Consider the following 21091-nt stretch of genomic DNA (forward strand, 5'->3'; position numbering starts at 1 on the left):
TTTCCCAGAAGCGTACATTGTTTGTACGTCAAGATGATGTTTCATCTCAGAGCCTCTGGGCTTTATTAAGCAAATGTTCTTTTCTGTGGCTGCTGTGGAGAGGAAAGCCAACACGGGTTCAGAGAGCTAGGAGAGTCAGCACATAGAGCTGATGTCAAACTGTTAATGCACATAAACATGAGTGTTTAAGGATTAAACTGTACCATAGAGAGCAATCAGAGCAATCCATAATTAAATGTTGTCCTAGTAATGTTATACTGCCACAAGCCTAAAAGTGCACTACTGTAGCAAACCATAAAGGAAAAAAAACACTATCTGACAGCAAATTCATAAAGCAATAGTTTGGTACTCACACTCACTGGCCACTTCATTAGGTACTGTTCAAATGCTTGTTAACTTTTTACATGTTTTTAATGTAAACAAGCATTAACACAAATGTCTAATTAGCCAATCATTTGGCTGCAACTCAGTGTTTTTAGGCATGTAGACACGGTTCAAGAGGACCTGCCAAGGTTCAAACAAAGCATCAGAATGGAGAAGAAAGGTGATTTATGTGAGTGACTTTGAACAGAGCATGGTTGTTGATGCCAGAGTGGCTGTTTCAAGTATTTAAAAAACTCCTGATCTTCTAGTATTTTTGCCACACTACCATGTTTATGGAGAATGGGAATGGAAAAAAAGAGAAAACATCCAGTGAGCAGCAGTTCCCTGGGTGAAAATGTCTCACTGATGCCAGAAGTCAGAAGAGAATGGCCAGACTGCTTCTAGCTGATGAGATGGAAACAGTAACTGAAATGACCACTCTTAAGAACCAAAGTATGCAGGAGAGCATCTCTGAAAGCACATGTCAAACATCAAAGCAGAAGAGCACACTGTGTGACACTTTTTCAGATAAGAACAGGAAACCTATCTACAGTGCGTGTGGGCTCACCAAAACTGGACAATAAGATCGGTGTAAACAGCATGAAAGCATGGATCCATTCTGCCTTGTATCAGCAGTTGAGACTGCTGGTGGTAATGATGTAATGGTGCAGGAGATATTTCTTGGCACACTTTGGGCCGTTAGAAACTACCACATTTCTTTAAGTTAACTTTAATAGGTTATTAATATGTTATTAAACGGAAACAGGCCACTTTACAGCTCTGTTTCCCGCTTATTACGTAGAAACTACCAGGTATTCTCAGGTAATAATCACACTTCTTTAAGTGTGCTTTAATAGGTTATTCATCCTACCTTATATTGTAAGGTAGACTCTACAATAATATGACAGAGAAAACAATCATATGACCCCCTATGAGCAAATGGTTTGGCGACAGTGGGAAGGTAAAACGAACTTTTAACAGGAAGAAACCTCCAGCAGAACCAGGCTGAGGGAGGGGTGGCCATCAGCTATGACCGGTTGGGGACCCACCTTCTGGTGCTTCCAGCAGGATAGTGCACCATGTCAAAAAATTCAAATAATCTAAAACTGGTTTTGACTTGACTGTACTGGTGTCCAGTCACTAGATTTCAATCCAACAGAGCACCTGTGAGGTGTGGCAGAACAGGAAATTTACATCATAGATGTGCAGTTGTTAAATCTGCAGTAAGTGTGGGATGGTATTGTGTTAACATAGACCAAAATCTGTGAGCAATGTTTCCAGCACCTTGTTGAATCTGTGCCATGGAGACCAAGGCAGCTCTAAAGGCAAATAGGGGGTCCAGCCTGGTTCTAGCAGGTGCCTTACAAAGGTTATTGCACACAACCGACATTTCTAATGTCTGTAATTTTAGCAGTAAATTTAATAAAACAACACAAATTACGCCTGCCAAAACCCCCCTTAGTCTCATAAAGTCCACATTTATTTCTCTACGTTATGTAATGACTCCTAACAATGTAAGGCAGTGCACCACGGCAGTCTTGCAATATTTATTATGGCCCATAATGCTTGGCTTTTTTTTTCATTGCATTGTTGGAAATGTGTAAATCTGGGTGAAATCATAGTTATGTGAGAGCTGTCTCTTAGGTGCTCTGTAGTTCGAACCACCTCTCAGCAGTTCAGTAATACTGACCTCAATGCTAAAACATATAAATGAATGAACACCTCTGTGACGGTGTCAACGAAATGTATTTATAGATATCATTAAAGCACTTTATGGCAGACCAGGTGTACCTAATAAAGTGGATACTGAGTATATTGAGAAAGGCCTGGCATTCATATTGTACACTGTTCAGCAGGAATATATAGTGGCAATAAATCATAGCCATATACCATTTTACCACAGCCTAGTTAGACTGAGACCAAGCCTTTGTTAGTTTTCATAACAGAGGTGAGTAATGACTGCCAGAAGGTGGAGGCCAACACAAGGTGTGCTGACATTCCTGAGGGCAGAGGGTTCAGAGTTCAGGTTGAAAAGTGAGCTTTAAAACCACTAATCTGAGCTCCTGGCAGAGACATCACTGAGTCACCCACTTTGATAAACAATCCTCCTCACCTCCTGCAGGCACTGTGTCTTCTGGTCATTTTAACACAGTTATTTGGTTACATAAGGGGGGGTTGTGGAATATATGCTTGAGTTTTCTGTTTCCCCACATTGCTGTGGATACAGTCGGTGATTATCAGCAGCAAAGCTCTTCATTATCTGGCGCTGTGACAGAACTGCTGCTGCTGCTGTGTTTCACCATGCTATATCCTCCCGTTTGCTGTCTGGAGTATATCTTTATACTGTCTTTGTAATGATGCTAAACCAAATTGCCATGCAATCAGTGTCTTGGAAACAAGATCTCGCTTGTTTAGGATGCTCAGAGTTGTGTTGTATGACACCGCTGCTTCTCTGGGAATCCGTTTTGTTTTGGTTTTTTTGGTTTGCAAAGTACTCCAAGTGCTGCGTGCCGTCTCTTCTCGTCCACCTGGGGATTTCTCTGCCACTTTCCAAAACAAAACCAACCATTTCTTTGCTCATTTCATTTTGTGTCTCTTAATAAGCATGTGCTGACATCCTCAAAGGCATCCCACTGACTAAACAAATGGGAGCAGCGAGGCCTGAAAGACACGAGAGGCGGAAGACAGCATCGGTTAGTGTGACTTTGAAACCACACAGTCTTTTTTCCATCAGTTAAATAGGATTATATTTCTGTTAATCTTCCTGTTGATTTTGGTCCAGACTTTCATGTCATTTGGTATACCTTATATCTGTTTGTTAGCACGATTATATAATCAAAGTGAGATACACGACACGACCTCAGTGCATTTAGACATGATCAAGCAGACCTGCTGAAGTTCAAACTGAGCATCAGAATGACGAAGAAAGGTGATATAAGTGATTTAGGCGATTTAACAGAAAATACCCAGCAAGCGGCACTGGATATTTTCGTTCCCTGGGTGAAAATATCTTGTTGATGCCATAGTTTAGGGAATGGCCTTCGAGCTGATAGGAGGGCAGTTATGCAGAAGAGCATCTCTGAATGCACAGTATGTCCAGCCTTGAAGCAACTGCATTATAGCAGAAGAAGGTCAAACCAGTTGCCACTGTTATCAGCTAAAAACAAACACTGAGGCTTCAAATCCCAGTCTCACTGGAAAAATGCCACGTGGTCCGATGAGCATCAATTTCATTCAGATAGTGTAATCAGAAGTTGGTGTAAAGGCCATAAAAGCATGAATAAATCCTGCCTTGTATCAAAGGTTCAGGCTGCTAGTGGTGGTTTAAAGGTGTGGGGGATATTTTTGGCACAGTATTATAGCTGACCATGCTGAAATTATTCCACGAAGAATTAAAGCAGTTCTGAAAGGCAACAGGGGGCCAACCTTCTACTAGCAACAAATAAAGTGTCAAGTGAGTGTAGTCCACATTAAAAGAATAAGAAATTTCTTTTCAAAAATATTTAGTTTACATGCATAGATGATGTATGTATTATCTCCACAATATTATTTTTTAATTAAAAAAATCCAGATTAAGAACAAAACAGGATCACAGGAAGTTCTCTGCCAGGAAAGTTTGGACTTTCAGAAACAATGTGTTGATCTGCCTGTAGAGGGCAGAGTCGAGCTCTGATTTGAAAGCCTGAACAGGATCCCACATTTGTGAAATAATGAGATATAATGTTATGTCTGTACTGGTCTCCCACAGTGAATCCTGCAATGGTAGCACCAACCTTAAATCCTGTCCGTTTGCATTCCTAGACAAATATGCCATTATTTGCTTTCAGGGGGGAAAAAACAAAGGATGAATGAGTGTGAGCTTAATTTATTCACAATATTACAAACATGATGGAATTTGGAACTCCAAACAGGCACAAAACAACAACTCTCGACAGAAGACAGGTGTGAGACATGCCAGAAGAGGTGGGTTTACAAATGTCTGCTGCTGGCAGTCGGGACTCACTGAAATGTCTTTGCTTCTCTTGGCTTTAACACAAATTCTGCTCGTATCAGTGTCACAAATCTGCAGTTTTTGGATCAAACCCGCCTTTTCCTTCAGCTAAACACAGCTGTCATTGAAAGAGAGAAACAAGCAGTGACTCAGGAAACCGTGCACACATACAGTAGCAAAAACCAACATTTATCCGCGTGCAGCCAAGGGTCTTCTGTTTCTCCAAAAATGCCGGTCTTTCGGATTCTTTAGGAATTCCAGCAGGCTGAACGGAACGGCATGCAGCCTCTCTAACACGCCAGCCTTGCGTCAGCACAAAGGCCAAAACAAGCATACGTTTGTTTAGCAAACTGAAGTGGTCAGAGTCATAAATCACCAGAGAAATGTTTCAGGGGTGGTGGCCAAGGTGGAAAAACTGTTTACCACAAAAACATGGAAATATTTATCCAAGGTAAAAGGGCACGTAGTTACTAAGAAAAACTGATTTATTGTTAATCACTTTTTATTTACTTTTTTAAATTTTTGAGACTGCTACTGCATCTTTCTGGTCATTATTACATAAATATAACATACATAACCCCCAAGCAATAGAGTGTGGATATATATATATATATATATATATTTTAGCTAGCAGGTGTAGATTCCTGAGAGACAATGACATTTCGATCATCTTCACAGGAGTTTTGCTGAAAGTTAACACAGCAAATACCAAAAGGAGTTCTGTCTTACTGTTCAACACACACACATACATACACACAAGCTTGCATGCACACACACGGCGTATACAGTGACGAACAGCAACATTAAACAGCTCTCAAAAGTGTTGGACTGAAGGTTCTGTGAGAACAGAAATGTATAAAACTATTTTATACGACAGATTTTAATGGGGAAACAGTGGTGCAGTTAAAGGTGAGTGGATGTGCGGAAAATGAAACAAGCATCACGTGTTTCTAGAGGGGGCTACTTTGTGGAGGTAGAGAACAGGAAACCAGTCTAAGACGCCTGAATTGAAGATTGCGAATTTTTCTCATTAAAAAACTTAAAACAAAAGGCATTTCAAGTATCAAGAATCGGCTATGCGACAAAAGGACATTGGGGAGCAAAGTACTCACTGATATAATTGTTGCTTATGTGTAATCTGCTTTTAAGAGGCTTAGCACCTCCGTATGAGGACCTATTCCAGTATAAATCATCAAGGCTTTAATGAAATTAACTGGAAAAGAATTTGTACACAATTTTTCATGCTGATTGATGTGTATCAGTGTATCGTGTACCTTTTAAAAAAGATCACTTCAACATTCCTATTTAAAACAAACCTGAAACAGGAAGAAATATTGTTTAAATGGATGGAGTAAGGCTTCCACTTGAAATTATCTTGAATCTGATTTGAGGAAATGTGCATTTAGGTTTGTTTTTTTTAACAAAGTGCTTTTTTCCATTCACCTATTTTTTTTTTGGTTTTTAGTGCCTTCATTTGAAACACATTTAAAAATAAGAACATTAAAAAAAGATTAAATCTTCTACATCTATTGTACATTTTTACTGATATGATACAGTACATCGCTCTCTTTCAGACTGTTTTCTTTAGCTGGCGTCCTCCCGCTGCTCAAATACAATCTTAAAGCTTATAGTAGGTTTCCACAGGTGCAGATACAGGGCTGAAGCACTAATGAAAAGTGAAGGGAGGGTTTCTGCATTGCTAAAAAGTGTCCCCACAGCAGCTCTAATGGAAAATGTTCCACAGCTTCAGCTATCATCAAGGCACACAGAAAACCCCCCAAACAAAAACAGTTCACTCCTGTTCGAAGTAAAAGATGTACCGTAGTGGGACAAGCCTGGAAACAGTGGTGGGCGGAGTCAGTGAGCATTTATGAGTCTCAGCAGATGACAGGAAGGTAAGCAACTTCAGTCATTACGGCTCACCTCATGCACTGCCTATATAAACAAATAGATAGAAGAGGGGCATCGTGGGTCTTGCTGTAGCTCTGCTAAACTCTTTTCAATGACCAAAACAGTCATGATAGAGTGCAAAGGGTTGCTGAGACCTCTACAAAGCCAACATGTCTCTACAGGTCTCATTTTGAAGACGCCATCCTCATTTTAGGTAAGCGAAGCAAATCCAAAACTTCCCCCTCACAGATCCAGGCTGCCGGTAAGGGCCTCCAGCTGCTCCTCTCCCAGCCTCTGCTTCTCCTCCAGGTCCTTTTGCCGGATGAGCAGCGACGCCTTGGTCTGGACGAAGCGCCGGTAGTCCTGTAGCTGTTCGGCAGACAGCTGGCGTGACAGGAAGGTGGAGACGAGGTTTTCTCTGCGATCCAAGTTATCCTTCAGATCTTTGGCATCCTCCCTCTGTTTGCATAGCAGACGATGACGACTGTCCAGAGATTGCTGCGTGGAAATACAAAATGAAAAAATGATCAATTCTAAGTGATAGAGTTAAAAGGCTACATTTCTCTCTATTAGACACATGTTGATAACCGAAATAAATCCCTAAAACAATCATGTGACATTTTGTCTCATAGTTTGGGGTGTTTTTTTAAGTGACAGGAGATAAAGAGGAGTGAAAGTTGCACGATTATTTTTGAAACAGCTACAGGACAGAGGGTGCAGTGTTTCCTTGTGTCAACAGAGGGCAGGGTAGTTACAAATGTCATCGAAACTGGGTTGGAGTTTCGATGAGTCAGTGTAAATACCAGTGTTGCTGATAACAGCGAGAAAACAAATGAGCCCTCTAACAAGCCCTCAGTATGCAGCACGCTCAGCGCTGCTATTACAGAGTACAGGGCTAACAAAGAGCCTTTTCGGTGGAAAATCTGGAGGTCTAATGCATCCATGCAAACATGCAAAAAATTATGCTGGAAACACTGAAACAGGTTATTCAGAGAGGGCAAGAAAGCACAGCCAGAACTTGTGTTGCGCCTGTGACGTGGCCACTGGATTAACGATTAATTAAGAGAGCGCGGAAATTATTTAGGAGAAGAAATTAGCAACATGAAAACTCTTTTAAGTGAAGCCCCTATCAAAGTGTGATCCATCAAATTAATCTTCAAACATTTGATAAGCTGAAAAGTGGCAATTAAGCCCAGATAAACCCAGCAGCATTTTTTAAATTCCACAAAGTGAGAAACCTTGACTCCATTACAGCTGCCCTTCAACTTTTCCCCAAGTGGCGTGTTTGCTGTTCTAAAGTAAACAGAACAAGAGTATAGCTGAGGGCATGGGAGCAGCTGCACACTTCCAACACTCGCTCGCCGTGGTCTTTTTGCCAGGAGCTCCTAATGAGCCACAGTGTATATTGAGATCCTTAAGCTTACGTGACGTAGCATTTCCCCCAGGAGCACTCGCTGACAGTATGCTTTTACTCACATCGTTAGTGTTTATGTGTAAACAGCATCAGCGTGTGAATGGCATCATAATACATTGAGCACATGCTGGAGTATTTGAAAGAGTGCATTAAAAAATTATTATCAGATCATTTGATCTAAAATGCTTTTAATTTTTTTAATTATATGTGTTATGTAATGTGAATGATTGCTATGTGTTCATGAAAATCCAAATCTTAGTCAAAACAAAGGCAAAAACAAATGTCATAAGAAGGATTGAGTGATTGTGGGTTTTCTTTGAAGAAACTTAGAGAATTTTGGAGAGTTTTCAAAACAATCCCTGGTAAACAATTATGTAACGCTAATTAAAAATACTAAATTAATTATCCAGCGTTATTTTCACAGTAGTTGGCATGCAGAATCAGCCAGTCAGAATCAATGTTTCTGGTTCCCCACCTTCTCCTCAGCATCAGTGTTCTCATCCACGGTGCTCAGGGCGTTCTGTACCCTGGCCAGCCGAGCAGACAGGCACAGCAGCAGACTGACCACCCGCTCCAGGTCACCTATGAACAGGTTGTACCTCTCCAGTTCCACGGGGAGACAGCGCTCACGGACCAGCACCTGTAGTGCTTCCCCGCGAGCCGTGTTCTCCTGAACTTCTACCTGGAGGGCTCCACGCGTCTCTTCATAAGAGCGCAGACGGTCCTCGATATACGAAGCCAACAAACGCTGAAAGGAACAAAGAGAAGAGTTTGAGACGCTTTAGATAAATGAGATGTGGTGAAAAAAGGCTGGATATAAACCAGTTAAAAATATGGTTTTTGACATTTGCTGCCGTGGAACCATGCCATGAAGGTATACTGTACTAGCAGTGAGTGTGCATGGCAGCAAGGAACAGGGGGGAGTTACTTGCTAAGCCAAACATTAGACAAGAGGGAGACACTGATAAGAGGCAGACGGTATATCATGTGATAAGAGACAGAACTATTGCTGCTTGAATAGTCCACTTAAGGCCAAATAGCTTACAGATGGTATCAATATGAAATCACCAGAGGCTATGGTTTAAAAATTAAAACTGAATGAGGCCACAGTTCAAACTGTTCACATAAAAGCAGTGCTCATTCTCTCTGGCTTTCACTCCTTTAACAAAGCAGTGATTTGAGACATACAGAGTATTTTTACCCATAAAGCAGACAGACCTTTGGTCTCATAGGGATGTCTTGAATGTTTTTCAACTAATGGATTATTTCTTCTTACTTGTCGTGAGGAATTTTAATGTTGAAAACGATTAAGCTATACTTGCTCTGTAATGCACGTTGAACTAAACTACTCACTATTTGCATAAAATGATGATTACCTTCTTCTCTGTGATGTCAGTTTTGCTTTGCAGGTCTGCTGATTTCTCACTGTCAGGAGCAGGGGGACAGGGAGAGGATTCAGACCCTTCCACTGTTTCACTACTGCAATGAAATTTGGTTATGTTAAAACAACTTGATTCCTGCTGTCACAATATAGACATGCTCAAAGGACATGCTTGTTTCAGCCAGGCCACATTTTAACAGCAACACAGAGTTAACTGAGCAAAGTCCAAATGTTTTCCTGCATATTTCAATACTCTGAAATGCATCTGCACATTCTCTTTGTATCTGAAGTGTGCTTACATTAGCAGAAATAGAAGCGCATGCACAGCAGTAAGCAAATATACAGGTGTGTCCGTGCATGAGATGTTACACAAGATAACAGACGCACCAGTGGAGCTCAGTTCGTGAGCCAGTTTAAACTAGTGTCAAATTTCATGGAAACCCATTAAACTAGAAATCCTAATTACCTGAGTGCTGCACACCATTAGAAACTCTAGCTTGGCTATTATTATCCATTCTTTACTTTATCTACTTCTTCTTATCAGGAGTGAAGAAGACCACTAGCACAATTTCTATTTTCCACGAGTGTAAACTGAAAAATAGTCATTCCATCTGCTTTGTTTACTACTGCTGAGTTTACCTGACGTGTTTTCTTCTGGCACATGAACATTTACCTTTCTGCTGCTCCATTCTGCTCTTGTTTCTTCTTGTAGTGCTCCTCCATGAGCAGTGTGTCCTCCGACAGCAGCTGCTCCATCAGCATGAGCGCTGTCTTACGATTGGTCAGTGGGTAGAGCACTCTAGCTAACGTCTGGTCGGCTCCGACAACTGCTTCTACAAGCTCCTCCCACTTAGGTCTCTCAGCAGGTGTCTCCTGGCCCTCCGTCTCTCCCTCTGGTGTTCCCCTTTCCTCCATCTCCTGGTTTTCTCCCACATTCTCATCTTCCATTACCAGATCTTTCTCCTCATCCACCTGATGACTGATGTCTTCGTCGGAGACCGATGTGCAGGGAGACACAGAGGTTTCACTCATCTGCTTTAGAGGGACTGCACTGGTGGAGTCGAAAACACTGTCAGTCAGAGGTGTAGTCTTGACTTCCTCTTTGACCTCTTCTTCTGGAGACAGAATCCAGAGGAAAGGATCTGTGGTGACACCACAGCTCAGAGACACCTCATGGTTTGAATCAGGTGGCTGGCCATTACTGCTTGGTTCATTCACCGACTGCTCCCTCTCTGATTCAGTCACAGAAGATGTGCTGCCTCTGCTGGAAGTCAAAAAAATCATGATAAAGATTTACACCTGATGAAATTTGCAAAGTCTTTTTGTGATGTAATGTTCCCTGTTACTGATTAATTAAAATGAAGAAGAAAGTGGTGTGACACATTTAATTAGCACTTTTTTCTCCCCAAAATGGAAACATTTCTTACTTTCACATGGGGTCTAATCTTACCTGGACCTGTTTTCAAAAGGAAGCTTTGTCTGAGTGGGGGTGGATGCAGTGGATTTAATCTCCCTCTCAGTGATCTCTTCACCTCCAGGGGACGGTGGGTTTGAGTAAGTCTCACTAGGCGGTCTTCTGGACCTGCATTCATCTGTGACAGGGCCATGAGATCCAGGATTCGCAGGATGAACCTTGGCCTGAGAAGGGGAAGAGGAGGAGATAGGGGAGATTGATCCACTTGAGTTCCTTGATCTGACTGTAGCATCCTCCTTTGAGTTCTCCTTCAACAGGGCTTTCCTCTGGGTTTGGTTTTGTGACTGTCCCTGAGTGTGCTTCTGACCAACAATCTCTGGCTCTTTTCCTGTTTTCTCCGAAACACTTTGTTTCTTCCTCCTTCTTTCCTGCCCCTGGGCTTCTCTTTCATCAGAAAAGCTTGAAACACTCTTCTTCTCCCTGTCTGGTCGTCCCGTCTCACTCGAATACCTCCACAGATGATCCAGCTGTTCAGAACTTTTACTCAGGGCTGACACCTTTGTCACCTGGGATACCCCAAGCTCTTCCATGGATTTTCCCCTCTGTGAAGGTACACGGACCTGGTGATGGTCCACAGGAGCTGACTTTCTCGAGGATTCCTTAATGGCAATCTTCTCAGAACTAAAATAAGAACAGAATCAGACATAAAGATTCATGGCAACTGTAAGTTACTTTGGAGCAGAAAGCCTTGCAATGACGTGTACCCCACAGGGGCCAACACAAAGAGAGAAGAGCAACCATTCACACCTAAAGCAATTTTGAATCACCAATTAACCTAACCCTACCAGCTGCAGTACCCAAAGAGAACCCACGCAGACATGGGGATGTTTGATTCAAACCTCTTGCAACAGTGCTAGCCACTGTGCCACTATTCTACCTGAACATGAATCATTTCAAAACAGGAGACACAAACTCGAAATCAACATAATTTCAAGAAGTAGGCTAACTCATTGAAACTGGTTCAGTCCATTACTCTTCTTTTACGGTCCATGTGTAAATCTTTTGAAAGGAATGTCGGTTAGCTGGAGGAGGTTGGTGTTGACTTTCCAGCACCACAATGAAACAAGTTGAACTTTATAGTCTGTGCCACAGCGCACACATCACTGACCTAATACTTCTCTGACCTAAAACCCAATAAAAGTGTCCCAAATTATCTGCAGCACTGGTACATACCTGCTGGTCTCCATAGTATTAGCTGATAGTAGATCCTCCTCATATTCATTTGCCTGCAGACCCAAAAAAAGAACAAAAACACTGAATTTAATTTGTACTGGTGTCAGAAATTACTACACTGCCAAGTGAACATGACCTGAAATATTTTGCTTTAATTTTAATTTTTTAGTATTTACGTTGCTGCTTTTTAAATGCAATACAGACTCTAAATTAATTAACTATATCTGTGAAAGGAAATCTACAGGTGACTTTAGTAAGGATTGCCATATTAAGGATACATCTAAGGGCTTTTTAATGATATTGCAACTAATTTGGCCTACTTTACCTCAAGTGTGTGCGGTGTGGATGTGGAACGGTTCCTAAGGAAACTGGGTGGTTCTGGCTGGTCCAAGAGACTCTCCGCTGATGCAGACTTTCCCTGAGAAGGACCTTGGCTCTCCCTCCATCTGGACTGCTTTTGCTGGCCACCATATTGACCTGAACAGGACTGTGCTGAGAAGAACTGTGCATACCTGTTTTGTGAAAATTAAACAGAATACTTTAAATGCTTGATTTAATCCACACTACAAAGGCAGAACCAAGAGAAGCTTCTCAGCTGTACCTGATCGAGCTGGTGGAGGAATCGAGGATTCGGCCTGCAGAGTGGGGTCTGTTAAGCTTCTTCTTTGCATTTTTAGCTTCATAATTCCCCGATAGAGACCTGGGACCTGGCCAGTCAAATGGTTTCTCCCCAAGAGAGTGCCTCTGTCTGGGTGGAGGTGGTATCTGAGACGTTGGTTGCTGGGGTTCGGCCGCTTTATGGCCCGTCTTACGCTCCATGTAATCCACCAGAGCCTGATGTCGCAGATGTTTTAGGTTTGTCTTCGAGGCGCTCGAGGTTGAAAGAGCTCGACCTCTTGTCTCAAACATCTTCCTCCGTGCTTCAACCAATCCCTGCTCTTCTTGCGGCACCTGCTCCTCTCCCTCATTTTGATTCACAAACAGGTCGTCACTTTCATTGCCAAATGAGCGGCAGGCTGAGTGGTTTGGGCCACCGCCGAGGTGGTTGAGTTTCTCTGGCTCCGAGTAAGACATCTTCTTCTGCTCAGGAGTCAGTCTCTTTCTGCTTCCAATTCGTGCCACCTGTGGCTGGGCAACATTTGTTGGCCTCCCACTTTCATTTTCATGCTTTTTGCCAATCACCATGTGATCGCTGATGTCTTCTTCTTTTATGCTCCCCTTCTCCATCCCTTCTGAAGTGACAGAAGGAGTGAGCGTGTCGCTAGAAGTCTCTGAGTCCTGTGATGAGGAGAAACGATGAATCACTCCAGGCCTCAGCTCTGGCTTTTCCCTGATCCGGTGTGGCCACGACAGCTGCAGGTCCCTCCTTTTAAATGACGTCTCCCTCAGAACTTTTGATTGAGCATCCTTCAGCTTCTCTTTGTAGTACTTTTTAAATGAGTCATCCAAGGTGTTACAGGCAACTGAAATATCATCATCTCTATTATTCTTGCTAATGTCGCCCTGTGGAGGTGTCTCACTGTCATTTACTGGCACATCACCTTGGCCTGTTTTGTTTAAGACTGTTTCCTTGCCTTTTACACTGATACTAGGCTCATTCTTGGGCTGTAATGCTGCCCTGTTGGCACCAGTGAGGTGGTACAGAAGCGGGGTTGTTTCCTTGTTTATCCTCTCACTTGCAACATCCCCTAAGGGCTGCCATTTCCCTCTCTTTGCATGATCGTCTCTCTTGTGGTGGTTGGACTGTTCATTGCTAATCAGTGATGTATCCTCCATTGTTGGCGAGGCTGATTGTGAGCAGCTTCTTTCGGGACCACAATAAAATATAGGGTTGCTGGCAGTGTGCCGGCCAATTTCTCGATTCTGCACTGTGTCGATTTCTTCTAAGGCATCGGAGCTTCGCGAGGACTGCGTCAGCTTAAAGGACGGTCTAAGTTGCTCCCGACTCTCAGAGATCATATCTTTTCCTGGGGTAACAGAAGTGAAAACATCATTTTCATCTGGAATTGTACCACTGGAAGAGCGAGAAGTCTCTTGGAGAGGTCTAAACAAATTGTCCATTGTGCTGTGGCACCTTTCTCTTAGCTTGTGCGTCTCCAACACAGTAGAGACTTCACTTCCAGCCTCAGAACCACAAACAGAAAGAGAGTGTGTCTTCAAACCAGACTCAGACAGCTTACACACTCCAGTGACAAAGTAGTATTGACCCTTGTGCTGAATGCTGCTGCCGCTGATAAGACTCTGACCATTACTCCCCCAGGGGCTGGCAGCTCGGGCTGGCTCTGAACCAATCCAGTCGTAAGCAGAATGCGCCCTTTTGCGCTGACTTTCAAGATGGCGCTTACTAGCTTTGCTATAATGGTCTCCATTACATCCACCAGTGCTCGGGGGCTTTTTGGCTGGCAGGTGGTCAGGCTGACTTGTGCCTCGAGCAATAGATCGGCTTAGATTGTTTGCTGACTTCTGCTGTTCAGAGGCAGCTTTGTTCTCTTTGATGGATAGGTATTCTGGGTTCAGTGGCAGCCTGGTCTGATCATTAGGCTGGAGGTGGGGTCGGTAGCTTGGTGGCACCTGCGCCTGTGGCTGCTGCTGTTGAGAGCCTCTCCAAACTGGGTATACTGGGTCAGAAGTGAAGTCCGAGTTGCTCGTATCAGCATTAACTGTCTCAGGTTTTGTGGCATTTAGATCATGGTGCTGCCGAACTTGGGGTCTGGCCTTCTGATAAGGCTGCTGGAGCTGAAATTCAGCATTATTATGATGGATGTTTTCAAAGTTTTTAGTAGCTATAAAACTATCCAGGCGTGCTGGAACTGGAGGAGGACGGACAGGAGGGACAGCACTTTGGGCTGGATTCCCCAAATGCATCTCTCTTTTTGAGAGTGCTTTGTTGTTGGTATGGACACTGTTACTGCCATTGTGGTTAAGGTGGTTTACATTAGTGTTAGTTTTGTTGCGGTATTCCTGGGTGATAGATTCAACTGAGTGATAGAGCTGGTCCATGGTCTTTGAGTCAGACTGCAGAACCTGGGTCGGATGGTAAATGGACTTTACATACTTAAGATCAGCATAGTGGCTGAAGGAGTTTGGCTGAAGGTCCTCTGGAAGAAAGGGAGATGGATAGTCTGGGGCAGTGGAACCACCAGAGAAGGAGCTATAGGCAGAGTCTCCTTTGCCGTGTTGGTGGTGTGCAAGTTGGTCGACGATGCTACTGTTGGACTTGGCTGGGGAAAGCCGGCTGACAGGCATGCTCAGAGGATGCAGATCTACGTTGCTCATTCTCTCAAAGTGGAAGTTGTAGGAATCCATGGAGGACTGGGGCGAATGGCAGGAAGGGAAGGGCAGAATCTGTAGATATGGTGTACGTGTATGAGCGCTGATGCATGTGTCTTCCTTGTGGTTGAAACTGGGAAAATTACCACAAACACATCTGCACCAGGTTGTCCGTCACGTTGGTTACTATTTAGGTCATTTTCCTGCCTTCTTTTTCCGTAGTCAGAGCCCCATGAAACAGTCTGCTCCTGGGGAAGAAAACACAAACACAGCACAGGCCTGAAAACTCAACTTAGGCTTAATGTTTCAGGACAAACGTGGTACAAATGACTGCTCAAGAGTGAAGTGGTTTGAGAAAATATGTGCTCAGACAGCTACAAGCAGTAAAAGGCTGATATGACTATTTATTAGCTTTGGGTAGTTTTCATAAACACCCCATCTCGTAGCTGTTAAACTGCTTTGCAAGGCATGGCACGCAAGTTTGTTGTAAATTATCAACATGGCATGTCCTGTGGGTGAAAACTACACAAACAACAACACTGGAAAATGAAAGAAAACCACCTTCACCCAGACTGTAGAGCATGTTTGTGAAAATGTATGTTTTTGCAAGGTGCCTTCTGCTTAGCTATGCCAGGGGAGCAGGGAGGGTGTCAGAAAACAGTAAGTTAACAGTGAAAAATATTTGCTTTGCTTTAGCATTTCTAGGTCAAATTGCTCTGTTGGGAAATTCTGCGTGATCCCTTATAAGATGTAAAGACAAATTATACACCGTTTCACTGATTTAGTATTTGTTTTCTTCTAGCAGAGAGCTAAGAGCATCAGGTTTAAAGCGTTCATGTTGTTCCCACTAGGCTTACAGCCAAATAACATTAATATTTTTTTATTATTAATGCATGTGAGACTGTATTTTGTAATCAAAAGCAAACTGAAACAGTATCAATCAAACAGGTTTAGATAGTTAAAGTACACTCCCTAGTCCCTTTAACACAATTACACCTTTGTCTGCCTCAACATGTACTCAAAATTAACACTATTATGTGAGTAAGACAAGTTTTGTGCCATTTTTTTGTTTTAGGGTTCTTACAGTTCACGCCAGCTTGGTTTTGTGGGTCAGTGCAGTTAACCACCTGTTGAAGGGGTCTGCCGTTTTGCATCAATAAGACCTCTAATTAAGTTCCCTGAGACTAGCAGAGCACGTTGCAGCACACACATGAAAAAATGTCAGGAATTTCATATAGAAGAACAGAAGCACCTGAGGATTAGTCATATGACAGGTGTATAATGCATTGTTATACACAAGTGGTTCATAAAAACATTTGTTTTCCTCTTATTCACTGTACACCGCAGTATTTGATTTATGTATTTGTTTTCTCAAATGACTGTCTAAAATATGATATGTTAAGAGCAACATAATAATCAATGATCAATGCACTATTTAATTATAAAAAAAAGATCACTATCGTCTCCTTCAATGTAAATCTAAATGTTTCAGAAGCAATATCTGCAAATACTATGTAAAACTTTCAGATTTTATCAAGTTCACCACCTGACCCCATGACTGGAAGATGCTGTGCACCGCTAGTGTCACACCATTTCAAATGACACTTTTTATTTGCAACATTATGGACATATTATTGCTCCACTCTAAAGGTAACTGTTCTGACATGTATATACAATATACTATTTAATGTTGAGGCCACGTGCCTATGTGACAAACAAATTCTGCCAGTTTCCTGTTTGATCAGGAACTGAATAGAAACAATAAAATTCAGATTTTATATACTGATTTACTGCATTTTGAGTTATATGTTCATATAGTCACTGCAGTTCATTCTCATACAAAAACAAGCTCTAGCAAGTGACTGCGGCGTTTGAGTGTTACAGTGGACTCTCCCATGACCTGCATGCATTTCTTTCACTATGTCATCAAAGTTTATAGTCACATACCTGTCATGCATACACAAAAGCAAATGCTGCTAATATAACAGAGTCAAGCCAACCAGCCCAGTTTTAGGGCTCACCAGCGACCAGATTTTGTTTCGTTTACAAACCACAATGATGACTTGAGATTCCTTACAGTCGCTTTCAGGATCTATTTTTTTCCCAGTGTTTCCAGGTTTTTTGCCTGGTATTAAAAAAACTGCATTAAAGATAATCCTAGGTGGCTGTTTTGCATATACACAAAACCCACCTCCCAGGAGCCATTCACAGCTAAACTACAGTATTAAGGGGGGTATCCCATGTGTTTATGAAGGGCCTTCTGATCTGTAGTGTGTTACTCTGCGTGTGCCTTTGTGTGTGTGTGTTTTCTAGCCATCCTATTTCCACTGCGAACAGAGAGAGGCTCCCAAACAGGGGAGCGCTGAAGTGGAAGTGATGGAGGGGACAGGCAGTGACAAAATGTACAGAGGGGAGAGAAGGAGGGAGGGTAAGGCAGAGGGTGACCGGCCCAGACAAATACTCTCACACGCAAACCACAACAACAAGAGACAAGAGAAGTGAACAATGACAACAGGAAAGCTGAACACAAGTTAGAAAACCAGACCAAGTGTCACAGCAGCAAAACCGAGAGGGAACTAATCTGGAGCTCTACTGTGTTCAGATTGGATTGAAAATGTATAAACTTTAGGGAGCACCATCAGAAAGAAAGGAAAAAGAAAAACTCACCAGAACTCTGAGTCAAAGTCACTGCCCTTCCTGATTTCCATCTGAAAAAGAGAGTGTTTCCTAAGTTTAATCTGAAATAAAGATTTGCCAATTGATTTCCATGCTTGTTTCTCATTCAGAACATTGTTCGTCTTCTAAAGAGGGACCAGACCAAGTAACCAGGAGAGCCAGATATTAGAGAGAAGACTTCTAGCGGGTTCCTTCTCCCCCCACTGAGACCCGAGGCTGCCTAGCGGGGGCCACTGATTGGCTAGCCGATGACGTCCGGCTCTCCGATGCACAATGAGCGCAGCGGAGGGAATATTTCACTGCTGCAGATAGCTGCTAGTGCTGCCGGCCGCCTAAACAACAGAGAGCGAGAGAAGGGAGGAAAAAAAAAAAAGAGGCCTCGCATTCCTGGCTGGCTTCAAAGACGGAGCACAGCCCGGGCGCCATTCATTCCCAAGGCCCTGAGCCCGGCACATGGAGACTAGCCAAGGCAGGAGGGAGGGGATAATGGTGGTGGGTCGGGTGGGTGTATGGGTGACCTCCCAGCCTCCACCCCAGAGGGAAAAAAAAACAGTCACAAAGAACAGCTATCCCCCACTTTCATCCTAATTTTCCTCTTTCCACAATTTCTACAAGTCTCCTCTGTATTTCTTAATAAACTCATAAACTGGGCATCACACAAACAAAAATATCACACAGCAGTACTGCAGTAATTGTGTTGGTTTGAGATAAGTGGGCTCTTTTTAAACCTACAAATGTAAAGCATGTTCACCATGTCAATAATAAACTTTGAATTAACAGGTTATTTTTATTAAAACCTAAATGGGCACAAAAGGCACAATATTAAGAGAAGACTTAAACTTTAGCATTGCAACACGACACTGATCAGTCAGTCACACGAGTCAACAATAACCTCATCTTTCAAAACTCCTGTGTGATTGTGTAGTGTTGTACAAAGAGCCATGTTGCTTTCACTGTTGTTTTCTATTGAGGCTGGCACCACTAGTGCTCCGCTATGCGGGATCTTTGTTACTGTCAGCCACATCCACGATGTGCTAGTGATTTCACTGCTGGCTGACTCCACCTGTTGCAAATGTACTCTAACTTTTGTTTATGATCATGCTGAGAGAAGGAAAGAAACATTAGCATGTAAAACTGTAGCATTATCACTGAGAAAATTGACTATAATAACACTTAAAAAAGCAAACAGGCAAGCAAAGTTGGCTTCAAGTATGTTGAATGGTCAATTGTTGAGCTAGATTTGAGCTTAAAGCAATTTCCACACGTGATTACAAAAGAAATCCATGAGAGGGGTTGACCTTAAATATTGAGGTTACGCATAAACAAGGATAAGCTCATGACCACTTTCTGCCTGGCAACTGAGCTAAGGACTATATCATGGCAGATGGAGGGGAGAGTAAAAAATTTAAGAACTGCACTTCAACTGCTACTTTGAACTGCTATTCAAAAAGCAGATTTTTTTATGTTTAAAAGAAATGGTCACAGGAGGAGCTCGTTTTTATTTTGTTAGGAAGACGGGATTCATAAAACCAACAAATGAGAGGAAGAGAGTTTAGGCTGATCTAGAAAGGGAGGAATGAAGTATGGGAGGGGGGTGTTAAATTCTTTCTTTTTTTTTAATGTCTTTTATTGGTGATTATGTGTTCCAGCGTGACCTTCACCATGAAGCCACGAGACTGGACCACCAAGTCTCTGAGAAACAGATATGACTCTCAGAAGGCAGAAATAGAAAAAGAGAGGATGCCAAGAAGATCAAAAGAAAGAAAGACAAATATGCAGGGAGAAACTATTAAAACGGTTAATCCTGCTGGCCCTGCTACATCTTCTGAGAAAAATGACAACAGGTTGGTTGATGGACACCCCCCCAGACAGACCGCAAGAAATGCTTCTGTTATGAGCCCACAAACTACTGTTGGTACTGTTGCTCTTAATTAGAATACTGAATAAGTGTTTTTCCAGCACCATGTCACTGCAGTTGTCTCATTTTTCCAGAAGGCAAGCATTTTCTGCTACAGTCCTCAAAGCAGAGTAATGACATGTGTCTGCATAGTTTTTAACTTTGAAAAAGGACTTAGTTTACCCAGAATCCACCGCAAATTAGTCCTATTTAACACTGTCATGAACTTAACAGCTTTCTATAACAGATATGGCTCATAGCTAAGCCATATTCAAAAAGTTTATCTTTGTAAAGTCAACAAAACCTCTGAACCTTTGTAGACATGTCAAGATTTCTGTTGACCCTCCCGGTGGTGGGGGCCACTTTACAAGTGCTCTTTAAATGACTGTAAAAGCGCCAGTATGCCCGCCACATTAGCTGTTTCTCTCACCACCACTAAAACATCACACAGTCACTTTTATATATGCCTGCAATTAACACGCAGGAAGTCACTGCTGTATTCTCCTGAACGATAAACATCACCACATCAGCACTAATATACCAAGGGAAGAAGTTACATCAAGATTTTACCATCAGCTTGACATTACCATAGTTGATCAACAATTTCAGGCTAGCAAGAAAATTCTAATTATTTTGCAAATTACAAAATTACAAAATTAAGTCCAGGCGAGTTGTATGATACTTGGGTGATAAAGGACTACGGAAAGCGATTTCCATCCTCTGCTGTCTTGCTGTTGGTGAAAAAGATTTTTCCATCACAAACAGTAAATCATTACATCTTATTATTATCATCATTTTTTTTTCTTCTGACTTTGGTGATTATACTAATTACACATTTGTGATCCTTTTGACAAAAACAAAAAGAAAGGCACACCAGATTGGCAGTTTGAAAACCAATCCTGGGCTGTATGTGGACACTACTGCCCACAACTCCCACTGTGTTTGGATATATATCAGCTGCAGCACTGAGCGGAGCCTTCCTGCAGAGCAGAACATTCACTCCGTCTGAGAAAAGTTCAACCACAGCAAATAGAAATGACAGATATTTAAGTTGATGAGAAGCAGACCAAGACTCACAGAGCAAAGCTTTGACTCAATGTGCAAAATTAGAAGCCAAAGAACTTTTTGGCTCATGAAGGCCTTCATCAAGACTACGAGCCGTGATATTCTTCACTTACTCTCAGTGGAATATGCACATAGTGCTTTAACCTACATTCCCTTTCACTGAAATCCACAAAACCTAACTACCAGGGAGGCAAAAGAGACTCAACACAAGCTCAAATTAAAATAAAAGTTAGAAACATGACTTCACTTCTGGACAAGAGCCTCCCAGAGGACCAACAGGGCATCATTCTATTGTCCTCAATCAAACAGAAGCAGGGAGGAAGCCGTATTTGAAAAGCTGGAAGTGGATGTATGTTGAGCTCTGACAGAGCAAAGCGTCTGGTTGCGGGAAAAGGAAAGGGGCTTGCCATGCAGTGTTATCATTAGCACCAGCAGTGTACTTCTTTGTGTATGCGTGTGTCAGACACACATATGTATGAACCACAATGATTAAACAG

At 42.4% G+C, this 21091-nt stretch overlaps 1 protein-coding gene across 5 annotated transcripts in view; it reads right to left on the reverse strand.

Moving 5' to 3' along the window:
• Positions 1–4212: 4212 nt before the first annotated feature.
• The window catches only part of shroom1 (shroom family member 1), a 33810-nt gene continuing 16931 nt past the window's right edge, over positions 4213–21091 (reverse strand). The window contains exons 2-10 of one of the 5 annotated variants that reach the window (XM_063485709.1): positions 17624–17664; positions 12288–15204; positions 12012–12198; positions 11687–11739; positions 10490–11134; positions 9713–10300; positions 9035–9137; positions 8134–8406; positions 4213–6742 (exon numbers count right to left, since the gene is read on the reverse strand). In XM_063485709.1, coding sequence (XP_063341779.1) covers positions 6488–6742; positions 8134–8406; positions 9035–9137; positions 9713–10300; positions 10490–11134; positions 11687–11739; positions 12012–12198; positions 12288–14992 — 4809 coding nt within the window. In that variant the 5' untranslated portion in view covers positions 14993–15204; positions 17624–17664 and the 3' untranslated portion in view covers positions 4213–6487. Of the gene's footprint in view, positions 6743–8133; positions 8407–9034; positions 9138–9712; positions 10304–10489; positions 11135–11686; positions 11740–12011; positions 12199–12287; positions 15205–17623; positions 17952–21091 lie in introns of those variants that run through there. The other 4 variants (XM_063485710.1, XM_063485706.1, XM_063485707.1 and 1 more) reach the window with 4 other exon arrangements.

This window comes from Pelmatolapia mariae, linkage group LG10_11 (assembly GCF_036321145.2).
Source record: "Pelmatolapia mariae isolate MD_Pm_ZW linkage group LG10_11, Pm_UMD_F_2, whole genome shotgun sequence".
Lineage (NCBI taxonomy): Eukaryota > Metazoa > Chordata > Actinopteri > Cichliformes > Cichlidae > Pelmatolapia > Pelmatolapia mariae.